The following is a 12,318-nucleotide window of genomic DNA, read 5'->3' as shown; positions in this document are numbered from 1 at the left end:
TGAAAAGCAACTTCACAGAAAATTAAGTTTCTACAATATTTAGTAGTAGCTTACCAGTGGTGACTCAGTTTATGTGCATTTGTGAGATAATTTTTTAATGATTTTATGGTCATGTCATTTGCAGCTCCATTTAACTTTGCTTGGTCCATCATTCGCTGGATTTTATTTATTTTGCTTCTTGCGACGATCATTGCAACTCACATTTATTCAAACAGTGAGTCCTCACAAACCACCACAATATTTAAAAACCACAACTAAAAAATGCTTTGAACACGTCTTTAACATCTGTAAATGTTTATTTTTATTTGATTACATGTCACTGTTTTGCTGACCATAGGAAAGCGTGGCGATAGAAAGGTAAGAGCGCACGGTTCATTTTTATCTAATTTAGTCTCTGCTGTTAACATCAATAAAATTTGTTCTTTAACTGAAATTATCCAATTTGCAGACAACATAATATATCAGACTACATGATGTCATATGCCAAAGAAAAGCGGCAGAAGAATGAGGCCGTCACCTTTACTGAAGAATAAACGAAATATTGTTTGTCTTAAGTCACCATCAGGGGAATAATGTAGTTTTTGTTGTTGTAATTCCTTATAATTGTTTTTTTTTTTTTGTTTATACAAAAATGTCCACAGTAAAAACAGCAGCATGACAATATTATGTTTCATTTGTTATGTAAATCAACATACAATTTGGTGTTTATAATTTACCTTATTGTTATTGCATGTCATTCATGTGAAATGTTTATCTTATACACATTATATATATATATATATATGTGTGTGTGCTTTCTTCTTTTAAATAATATGCCTGATCTTATTAAATTTTCTTTATATAAAAAACAAAAACAAATGTCAATGCAACAAAGCATCAATGAACACACAATTCAACATGATTTTGATGTAAGAATGCATATATAACAACCTTTTTTTTATCATTGCACAAACTGTATCAGACTTGAAGCTGAAGTCAAGTCGAACATTGTCTGGCGTCTTTGCTAACTTTCTTTCATTATTAGTAGAGAAAGAGAAAGTAAAAAATAAACAAACTTAAAGTAATATAGCCTCACTAAAAAAACAACAACAACCCAGTTACATTACAAAAAAATATATGATAGTATTTTTGTAGATTTAAATCTTCAAGCAACTGCACAGTTTCAATCGATAGTGATTTAATCAAATATTAGGCCAAAAATAATCATAATAAAACTCAAATGACAATGCATTATAGGTATTTTCTTGTAATTTACCATCATAAAACGGTAAAGTAGACAAGAAAGATGGAGTGCAAAAATTCAAAATGGCATAATTACAGAAAAATAAAACCTTAAACACAATTTTGCATAATTACACAGTAGAAAGATCTCATTGTTTTTTACACGCACATTTTTAACTGGTCTATTTGAGCTCTTTTGAGTCTTGCATTTGCACCATAGTATCCTTTAAGGCATTTCCTGATTTATAGATTGCGAAAATAATCGGCAATGTCGTAACTACTCTTCCCCCTATCATGAGAGCATTTACTGACAGCCTCCTTTATATTTAGAAAATATTTTTCTTGATATATTTTGGAAAAACAAATAATCCTACCATGAAATACAGTATATTTAATTAAACACCAAGCACATGGCAAAACTACACAAAGCCAAGCTCTCAGAACATCTATTGAGCAAAAACACCAACTAATCCACATACACAAGGCAACTAATAATGCAATAAAATAATGAAAAGCATTGTATCAGAGTGGTAATGGTTCACATATGTGATGACAAAAATGCAACCATATAAAAGCAACCATGTAAACATTCAGAAAACACAAATTTATGAGTGACAAATTCATTTCAATCCGAAAAACATCAAAGGTCAAATTACATGCAAGTGACAATTTTGCATGGCTTTTCCACTTATTGCAGTTTAAGGCCCAAAGAGTGTGAACTACGCTGGCAAATCCCAAACTCTTCAGGGATAGTGGATGGACTGCCAAGTGTTTGTAGCACATGGAAACCAGTGTGAAGCAGTTTTGTAACCTGTCAGACAGATCAACACATCATCACATGTTGGGCTGCTAGAAAAAGCATGTTTTTGTGGTTTTTGATGAGAACATTTCAAGCTTGTGGTACCAATGCACAGAGAGAGAGGGAGAGAGAGAGAGAGAGAGCGCGAGAAAGTTACAGTTCCTCATAGTCGCCCTCCTCTCTTTTCGCTGAGGCTTCTTCTCCAGCCAGAAAAGCTTCAAGATCATCAGTTTTCTTGCTTCGTGACTTTCTTTTTCTCTTGTCCTTTTCTTCTGCGGTCACACCTGCCTCATCTCTTTCCTTTTTCTTGTGTTTGTGCTTCTTCTTGCTGCTTTTGTCATCATCCTGAGATGAAATACAAAGTAGTTATAAAACAAGAGTCTGTAATTTCATCTCTGAATGATTGTAATCGAATATATTTCACCTCTTTGCTCCTCTTTTTCTTTTTCTTCTTTTCCTTGGAATGTTTGCTTTCTTTTTCTGTGAGGAGAAAAGTAACACACGTTTATTGATGCAAATACACACTACATTCAAAAGTTTGGGTTTGGTAAGACTTCCTATCAGACAGTCTCTTATTCTGACCAAGGCTGCATTTATTTAATCCAAAATACAGCAAAAACCTAAACTGAAACCTAAATTGAACGTTTTGTTTTAATATATTTTAAAATGTAATTTATTTGTGTGATGGCAAAGCTAAATGTTCAACAGCCATTACTCCAGTTTTCAGTGTCACATGATCATTCAGAAAGCACTGTGAAATCATCACTCAGTGCAGATGAAAACAGAAGTGCAGCTTAATATTTTTTCTGTGGAAAAAGTGATTCTTTTCCCCCCAGGATTCTTCGATGTATAAAACATTTAAAAAGAACAGCATTTATTTGAAATAGAAGATAATTTTACAATTTTTTGTAACATAAAAAATGACTTTATTCTCACTTTTTATCAATTTATTGCATCCTTACGGATTTAAAAAAAAACTCCAAAAGACTCCAAATTTTGATTGTGTATATTTAACATAATATTAAATCATGTTAACATAATATGTATAATGTAATGTAATATTAATGATCTATTATTCATATAATAGTTATTATTAATCAAATATAAAATTTTATGCAACATACAACGTCTATCACTAATATTCTCCATTCAAAAAAAGTGACTTGCCATCTTGTTCCTCACTGCTGTCTTTGCTTTTGATGGGCTTTTCCTCGATTCCTAGACCAAAGAGGTCACCGTCATTCTTGCTTTTAAAGGAGAGTACAGTAGGCTTCATGGGCTCAGGAATTTTAGCTGCGGTGATGTCATCATCCGAGAGGTCAGGAATATCATCTCTAACTGTGAAAGATTCCTGGATCAAACAAGAAGGCAAAGGGCTTTTGGGTTAAATTATCCATCCAGACAAAGTCACCCAAAACATGAACTACAATGCTCATTATCATCAACACATTACCTTATTCACTTTCTGTATGACTTCCTCCTCACTCTCAAAGTCAGGGTCATCCATGACGAATGAAAGCATCTGTTTGGCCACAGGCTCGTCTGGGTCTGAGTCAGAGGACTCCACCTGAGCTGATTTTTCTTTCTGTTTAACGACCTGTGCTGGGAGATCTGACAGGGCTCCTGCTTCTGACGCTGTCTGCAGTGGTTGTGTAATGTGTACCGGAGTGGGACTAAGAATGGAAGCCTCTACGTTCTGACTGCTGACAATCACAATCGCCTGGATCAATGGCTCTTTGTGGATAGGTTTTGGTTTGTCCTCCAGTGATAATGAATCCATAGCCACCCTGAATAAACAAATATTATAAACAAACACCATGAAAACCAGACTGTGTTCAGGAAACTTAAGAAATGATACCCACAACACAAAATTCGAATTTCATTGAGGTCTCACTCATTAAATATAGTTTCATTTGATAAAAAATGAAAGTCAGGATTCGAAGCTTACAGGTGAGGTCCAGGGTTCAGATCTTCATCCTGAGCTACAGAAGGCTTTGGAGCGTCCTCATCACTGGAGAGAGTGAGGTCCAAGTCTTTAGTGGGGATAGAAGCTCTGGGTTCAAGTTCTGCATCATCAGGGTCCAAATCATCCTGGAAACCAGCGACCATGGGGTTCCCGTCTTTTCCTTCCCCTTCACTAAAATAAATGTTACAAATATGGATTTAAATTCTAATTTTGTACTGATCAGCTATATTGTCTCACAGAGAAAATCACAAAGAAACAACAAGCTAAGTTCATTTTCTTGTAAGAGTACACCGCCAGTTAAAAGTTTGGGAGATTGTTTTTTTTAAAGAATGAATACCTTTATTCTGCAAATGATCAAAATTTCCAATAAAGAGATTTATATTGTAACAAAAAAAAAACTAAGTAAATGTAGAGTATACTCTAAATAGCATATCACATAATAAAAGTTTATAAAGAATGCCTTATATATAAATGTACCTGTCACTATCTGCAGCGCCCGCAGCAGAGGGCTGGGTGTTCATAGCCAATTTTGGGTTAGAAGGGAGACTGTCCTCCAAGAAGCTTTTGTCTAGTCCCTCGTCTGGCACAAAATCATCCACGCTCTGAACTGTAGACGGAGCCTCTGCAGAGACTGAATCTGGCTCTGTGGAAATCCAAGAAGTAAAAGGTCACATGATCTAGGGCAAAAACAGCTTGCACTAAAAATATATAAACAACAGCAATTACAAAAAAACTCCAAAGAAGAGGAATGGTAATGCACGAAAAACAAAAAGGTATATAGTGAATTCTTATTTTTTCTAAATAGCTACTGTTAGCTCCTTTAGGTGGTGTGCAAGAGCTAATAAAACCCTCTCCATAACCCAGGAATGCACAAGGTCTTGTGATTTTCTATTGATCCACAACACATCCTTATGATGTGCACGAGTCCTAATCCTCCCCATTTTTCACGGCTTTGAGGGTCTCGCTCGGGGGAAAAATCCCTTTGAGATTGTGTGTGTGTGTGTGTGTGTGTGTGAATTCCTCTTAGCTTTCAAATCTCTTCTGTATTACATAGCATTAGAACAGTCCTTTAGCAATGAGTCACTGAGACACTGAACATTTGAAGAGAAAAAAACATAAAAGCTGTATATAAAAGCTCAGTGTTTCTGTTTTCAGCGTTTTGTCATATTTAATACAGCACAATATAATAATAATAATATAAAAGAAGAATGTGAGAATGTCAAAAATGCTGTTGGTTGGAGAGCTTGCAATCACTGCAGCTAGAAGCACCATGCTAAAACTCACCCTGGGTGACTTCTGGAGGATCCTGGGTGGGAGCGGAGCCAAAGAGCCTGGAGATGAAGCTGCGTTTCTGGGTTTGAGGAGCAGAGGCAGACGCCTGAGCTGGAGCAGAGACCGTCGGGTCGGGGTGAGCAGAGGAAGGGGAGGGAGAGGCCGCAGCCGTTTGGGTTGAGGAGAGAGGGGGAGGAGGAGGGGATGGAGAGGGGGATGGAGACTTCACGGTCTGGGAGGGAATGGGAGGCTGCTGGGGGCTACAGGGGCTAGAGCTGCTGGTGGAGCATCCGCTCTGAGGAACGATGGGAGACTGCGAGCCTGAGGAGGGGCTCTGTCCATTAGCAGGGCCGGGAGAGCTGTAGCCTTTACTACGAGACTCTATCATTTCCAGGAAACTGAAAGTTATAACAGACACCTACTGTATCATAAAAGTCAGACGCCACTGACTGCAGTTCAGAAATCTAAGAATAGGCACTTTTGGATGTTCTCATAATTTCAAACAATGTCACTTTTGTGAAGGAACTTCTGCTACTGTCCAAATGTTTGGGGTTGGTAAGATTCTTTTGAATGTTTTTGAAAGAAGTCTCTTATGCTCCCCAAGGCTGCATTTATTTGATCAAAAGACGTTAATATTTTTCTAGAAACCGTGACAAACTTTTATTCCTCCAATAAATAGAACATTTGAAAGAACAGTATTTCTTTTTAAAATAAATAAATAATATTTTGTATTTTATATAAAATGTATTTACTCTCACTTTTGGTTTATGCAGTAATTAATTAATATAAAATAATTAGAACATTTCTTAAAATGAGTGTGATTGTGAAGTACTATTTAAAAATAAAAATCTTATTGACTCCAAAGTTTTGAACAATTGCATAACTGTATTTACATGGAATGTTGCTGATATTTGATTTAGAATAATGTTTGGCTGTCTAGTAGATTAAATGAAACCATAGGATGTTAATGTGGGGTGTTCTTTAGTTCTTACATCTCATAATTCTGGTCTTCTGTCTCCTGCTGAACTGTTAGCTCCTCTAGCGTGGCATCAATGTCCAACTGATTGGTCTCTAGCTGTCGTAACAGGGTCTCTCTCTGTGGAAGTTGGCAGTAGAAATTTAAATTAAAGTTTAATTCACTATCATTTCAATGAAAGCTAATGAGAACAAAGATAAAGGCAAACCCGCAGAGAAAGATTTCTGTCAGATCTCATGACATATTATTGAGCATAGACGAATTAAAAATGACGACTGATAGCTGTCTGGTAGCTGGTTGAGGTTTGATTTAAATAAACCATTCGCCTTGAAGAGACACTCTAAGCTAGACAATTAACCTGCTTACCTGAAGCTGTAAGAACGGAATGTTGAAGAATCGGTGCAAGTATTTTAAACCAAAACCGTTCTTCATTGAAGATTCTGCATAATGGATGTAAGAGGAGCCAAGGGGTCTACAAAATCATGGAGACATCAAACATCAACAAAGCCCACTGAGTATAATCCAAAAACAATATGTGAACATAGTCCATTATTTATAATCTTAAAGGGGGGGTGAAATGCTCATTTTCACTCAATCTCCTGTTAATCTTGAGTACCAATAGAGTAGTACTGCATCCTTCATAACTCCAAAAAGTCTTTATTTTTATTATATTCATAAGAGAAAGATAGTCTGTGCTGATTTTTTTTCGGAAAAACACGACCGGCTGGAGGCGTGACGTGTGGGCGGAGCTAAAGAATCACGAGCGCGAGTAGGCTTTTGCATTGAGAGCGTTTGGAAGTTGTGACATTAATGTGAGGAAAAAAAACCATCATCCAAATCAAACCATGTCTAACAGTCAGATTCAGCCGTTTATTTATGATCCAGAATCAGATCCCGAGGCTGAAATTGAACAAGAGCAGCAGCAGCAACGACTACAGCAGGACGTCTCTATGTGGTATGTAATTAAACTGTATATATTTGCTTAGCGGTTTTGGAAAATGACTAAGTTCCACTTTATGTCGTCTTTTTTTTTTTTAAAGGTGTACAAGGTTTACTTGATGTGCTTACGCCGATAGCTAAGTTAACAACACAGAGATATTTGAAGCAGTTTTACTCACCGCCTGCGGTTCCAACACACGATCGTGACCCTTTTTTGTTGGGACTGCATTATCCTTAAGAAATAAACGATGTGCAAATCCGTCGTCAAACTGGGCCTTGTTTGTAAAACAAGCATCTTCGAAATGCAGGGAACAAACAAAAACACTTGCACAACTCCGTCGATGCTCTGTAAAAATAAACTCCATCCACTGGTCCCTTAATGTTTTTTTTTTTTTTTGGTAATCTGTGCAGGCTTGTCTTGCCCTCGCAACCAAAAACACACTTCTTTTGTGACATTTTGCGATGCTCTGATCAGTGAATGTCTGTGCTCTCAGTGCTCTGCTATACATGAGTGCGCGCTCTTCCGGCAGAAGTGCCCTTAGGACCCATATAAGGAAATTCCGCTCCATCTAACGTCACACAGAGCCATACTCGGAAAAAACTTTCCGAAACTTTTGACAAACCGTACAACTTCAAACGTACAACTTAATTTTTGAAACTTTGTCCATGTTTAGCATGGGAATCCAACTCTTTTACAGTATAAAAAACTCAGTATGCATGAAATAGCATTTCACCCCCCCTTTAAATTCATCATTAACCCACCACAATGCATAAAGCATAAGCAACGTATTTGAATGGATAGTGAAACTAAGTGGTTTTAAATAAGAAGGCAAATGTCAAATATTATTTTAAAGAAAGGCTATGGAGACTTTTTATGTGGATAAACTGACCATTTGTTTTAAAAATGATCAGAAATGTATACTAAGACAGGGTATACTAAGGTCTATTTAGCCATTTTTGTTGACTGCAATGATCTTACCTGTTAAGACCGGCAATGAAGTCACGGATGTCATCAGGCAAAATGACTCTGTGTTCTCCCATGTCCCGGTAATTTCCCAGTACACACACAGGCACATGAGTGGGTACTTTAGGCAACTCCCGCAGAATGTAATTATAAGTCCTATTGGATCGTGAAAAAGCATAGATTTGTAAAACGAAGTGTTTGTTGCGAATCCTGCATGATGGAGAAGTGGTCTTTAGAGATCATGCTGATTGTCTTTGTTCCCTTACCACTGCTTGGTGATGTCAAACATCAAGATCACACCATTGCAGTTCTTATACACGTCCAAAAACTCAGCATCCAAGGCCAGTTCACTCTCCGTCTGCTAAAGGCACAGAGACAAATATGGAGATTTGGTGCACAGGGTATATTTTGCATTATTATTGGTCTTGAGAATAGTAGTTTAGTGTAGTAGGGAAACGGTAAAAACCTGATAGATCATGACTATTGACTTACCTCTTGAGGTTCGTTCTCCAACTTCAAGGTTTCACCTCTCTTTTTCCCCTTTCCTAGAGAATGTCAAAGCCAAAATATTGTAAGAACACATCAAATTGGACATTTTTCACTAACTTCAAAAACAGCATCAAAAATAGGTCACTGTTTTTGTGGCTTCTTCCTTTTCACAAAGGAAGTGACATTAGTGGCAATAGCAGTAGATGGTGTTCTGTGGTATCTTCATGTTCTGTTTTTTTTAATACTATGTACATTTGTCTGCCACAATGCAGCGAGCGAAAAGTCAGTCAACACAAAATGTTGGCACTCAGATAACAGAACAAACGGATCAATCACAGGCAAGTCACATCCTAAAGTCTACAATCTCTGAAGTTTCTCACCTACACCTTCTGGAAGGGGGATTTTTTGGCCTGGTTGGACAGCAAGTGAGAAAAATATAATTAATATATATATGATCGGGGATGGAGGAGGGCTGGATAAAATGGCTTCATGAATGACCGACCGTCAGAATGAGATGGGAATGTGAATTAAACAATGACATGCAGTACCTGTACACTAAACTTGCCATTAAAAGGAATAAACAAGAAAACGCATAAAGGCTAAAACACACTACATTCATTTTAAAACCTCAACAGATTTTTGAAAATATAGGCATTATTCCAGACTTTGTAACACGGAAGCACGGACTCCACCAGACTACAAAACTGAGCAAAACTTTTGTAATATGTTCCAGCTTTAGGATAAACATGCAAATTATGTCTACAAAGTTGCCTGATTTGAATGCTTATTTGAAATAGACTGGAGGAAACTCACCTTTATCCACCACATCCCAAACCTCTACCTTCACCACATCATCAGTAGCTGAAGAGAAATGACAAGAATTTGAGCAGCTCCAAAAAACTGAGGTCGCTTCCTTACATTACTTTCAATACCTTTATTTTGAAAGAATTCTTCTAAAGCAGCCGCAGTACAAATACACATTTTTTTCAACTAGTTAACTTTTTTCTTAAAGGGATAGTTCACCAAAAATAAAAACATACCCTCAGACCATTAATTTTCTTCGTTAGTACCCATTTGGAGAAATTTAGCTCTACATCACTTGCTGTATCACAATGAGGGTCCAAAATAACTGTTTAAAAATCCTGTTCTGATGAAGAAGCAAAACTGTATTTTCATTTTTGGGAGAACTATTCCTTTAATTTTTACTCTGCCAGAAGTGCTTTGCAATGAGCACAAGTAACATACGGATACAAGTACAGCCATGCCCGCTTTCAAAAGCAGGATGCCTCACAGTAAATTACAGCCAACAGGTTACAGATGGATGTAAATACAGAGGGAAAACATACTCTAGATCAATTGCTAGGCCTCTAATGTTTGATGCATGCCATTTAAAGACGTACACCAAATCTACTCATCCTCTACCTGACGGACTGCATATTTACCTTGATGTAAATCTATTTTGACATATTAAAGATACATAGATGGAAACAAATGATTAATTAGATAAAAATAAAACTCACTTATTTACTACAAAAGCCTGTTAAAAAAATTCAAAAAAGCTTACTTTTGTAATTCCAGTGAATACTAGTGACCTGGATCTCCTGAGTGGGAATGTACTCTTCCTGGAACTTCTTACCCTGCAGCCGATGCCACAGGGTGCTTTTTCCAGTGTTCCTATCTCCTCGAATAACTATCTTCACTTTAAGAACACACATAACATGTTAGAGCTTGCGTCAATAATCTTGCCTCTAGCACACAGTAACTATGGGCTCCAGCCACACAGACTTGATTTGTCGTGACATGTTGTGTGTGTTATGATTTAGTCCAATATGTAGGCCTTTTATGGATTAAATCTTGGTAAGAATTTAAGGCAAAGCAAAGAACCATTAAGTAAGTAATCTAAAAACTCACACGTTCTAATTATTTATCATTAATAACACACTTCCCCTGAGGGTTTTAACTTACTGTTGTACTGAACCCCTTTAGCAAATCTTCTCTGCAGACTCTGGTTCATTGACTGCAGGCCAGCAGGGATGTTCTTGTCCTTTACCTGACCAGTGGGCTCAGAGCCAACGAGCTTCTTCAGAGCGGAAAACATCTTGACCAAAACTATGCTTTTAGGTGTATATTATAGATATCGAATATTCTTCTCTTAAATAGGCTTCTATGATGTCCCGAGGTTATCTGTCTGTGGGTGGACAGTTTTCTTGCAATGCTCATGAAGCATTTCTACATTCGTTTGAGAGGTGAATGAGTCCTGTTTGGGCACAGCATAATATATCTCAGAATATATTCATCTCAGGATCCTCTTCCAAAGGACACAGCTACTGCAGTCTAGCATTACAAGACCCTCATTCAAGTGCTGATCAGCTTCTGCTTCAACAACCTACAAGAAAACAACAACAACAACAGTAAACCAATCTGAATGAAGCTGCAATGTATTATATGAAAACATGCAGCTGTAGACATATAAATGACATATAACAAGCCTCTTTCATGGTGGATTGATATGCTGCAGAGCTCTGCAGTAACTCACATTTTCAGTGCTGCCAAAGGTTGTGTCTCAAAACCTAGTAAGCTGCCTAACATACCTAGACAACATTTTGGCACACCATAAGCAGCTCGCTAAGTTTGAGACAAAACTGATACAACGATTTCTACCATAACTGAAAGGACTGTGATATTTATAATGCAAAGCATTTCTTCAAAATAGCTTTTTAAAAATGCAAATTGTACAAAAAAATAACCTACTATTGTGGATTGCTGTCTAGTCAGATTTTTGACAGCTGCTTGTAACGTTACACACTAGCCTGCTAAAGAGGAACTGACTCGTTAACTCTACATCTAACCGAATTTCTCTCAGATTTTTGATGCTCTTGTACTCACAGTGGTATTGTCGTCTATACTAGACCAACTGAGTGCTTGGATCCAAAGTTCCACATCTTAAATTTGTGACTTGCTGTGCAGTATGCTCATGCTAAATCCTCTACACCTTATGAATATTGAAATCATTGAAATGTTGCTCTGTGTATTTGTGAAGTACGTTGCGGTAAGTTTAGCTACACTCGCGGAGATTGCATTTCAAAATAAAAGTTTGGCTGAAAAGCCCATAGACATCATATAATATCCTATATATGTCTATAGAAAAGCCAAGGCTCACTAAAGATCTAGAGAATGTTATATGACACATATCGCATACAGATGTTGGACAGTACAACAAAAACTCTACGCGGTTTAACGTTATTTAATTTGTTTTCATTAGAAATCATGCACAACACAGGTGTTGCGTAAGAGTTAACGTTACCGTTACCTAAAAAAAAGTTAATTTGCTTCTGTAGGCTGATTTCACATTCTGTTAGTAAGGCCAGAGTCTGAAGGTTGAAACAGCAGAGCAATATCACAGCTATACACAAAATAAACGAATTTTTTGCGACGCATTCCTCTCAGCTGGAGCACAAAATGGTTCATTACAAAGAAGCTTTTCGGAGTACTGTGTGGCCATCTAGTGGTCATAACCATGTCTAGCACGTAAACCAAAGTCCTGTGTTCCGCTGGTTTTAGTTCATATTAGATAAAATATGTTCGGTGCTTTGTCATTGTTTTCACCCATCTCCATTACTGTGATGCAACTACATGCAACCATGTGCTACAGTGAACATTTTTATCTCCATGGTGTCTTAATGAAGCCACAC

General features: G+C 37.2%; 1 protein-coding gene across 5 annotated transcripts; it reads right to left on the bottom strand.

Moving 5' to 3' along the window:
* Window positions 1-901: 901 nt before the first annotated feature.
* rabl6b (RAB, member RAS oncogene family-like 6b) lies at window positions 902-12,188 on the bottom strand. 5 transcript variants are annotated; one of them, XM_026211748.1, is made up of 17 exons: window positions 11,937-12,188; window positions 10,592-11,012; window positions 10,191-10,325; window positions 9,440-9,487; window positions 9,007-9,036; window positions 8,630-8,682; window positions 8,404-8,498; window positions 8,153-8,293; window positions 6,601-6,706; window positions 6,251-6,354; window positions 5,271-5,656; window positions 4,464-4,629; window positions 3,969-4,157; window positions 3,474-3,807; window positions 3,188-3,371; window positions 2,445-2,500; window positions 902-2,365 (listed from the first exon to the last, which is right to left on the bottom strand). In XM_026211748.1, the coding sequence occupies exons 2-17, from the start codon at window positions 10,722-10,724 to the stop codon at window positions 2,174-2,176; spliced, it is 2,352 nt and encodes a 783-aa protein (XP_026067533.1). In that variant the 5' UTR covers window positions 10,725-11,012; window positions 11,937-12,188; the 3' UTR covers window positions 902-2,173. The 5 variants fall into 5 exon arrangements, with proteins under 5 accessions (XP_026067533.1, XP_026067534.1, XP_026067531.1 ...); XM_026211749.1 differs by lacking the exon at window positions 11,937-12,188 and adding an exon at window positions 11,513-11,790 and having other exon boundaries at window positions 8,404-8,495; XM_026211746.1 differs by lacking the exon at window positions 11,937-12,188 and adding an exon at window positions 11,513-11,788.
* Between the last annotated feature and the right edge of the window lie 130 nt (window positions 12,189-12,318).

Source organism: Carassius auratus, chromosome 30, assembly GCF_003368295.1.
Source record: "Carassius auratus strain Wakin chromosome 30, ASM336829v1, whole genome shotgun sequence".
In the NCBI taxonomy this organism is placed as follows: domain Eukaryota; kingdom Metazoa; phylum Chordata; class Actinopteri; order Cypriniformes; family Cyprinidae; genus Carassius; species Carassius auratus.
This window is presented reverse-complemented; position numbering and strand designations above follow the sequence as displayed.

Excerpts from the sequence above, each read along its gene's own strand:
- rabl6b (XM_026211748.1), bottom strand. The coding sequence starts at position 10,724 with ATGTTTTCCGCTCTGAAGAAGCTCGTTGGCTCTGAGCCCACTGGTCAG. Across the intron at positions 8,499-8,629 it reads TGGAGAACGAACCTCAAGAG|CAGACGGAGAGTGAACTGGC; the intron begins GTAAGTCAATAG and ends CTGTGCCTTTAG. Across the intron at positions 6,355-6,600 it reads TTCCGTTCTTACAGCTTCAG|AGAGAGACCCTGTTACGACA; the intron begins GTAAGCAGGTTA and ends CAACTTCCACAG.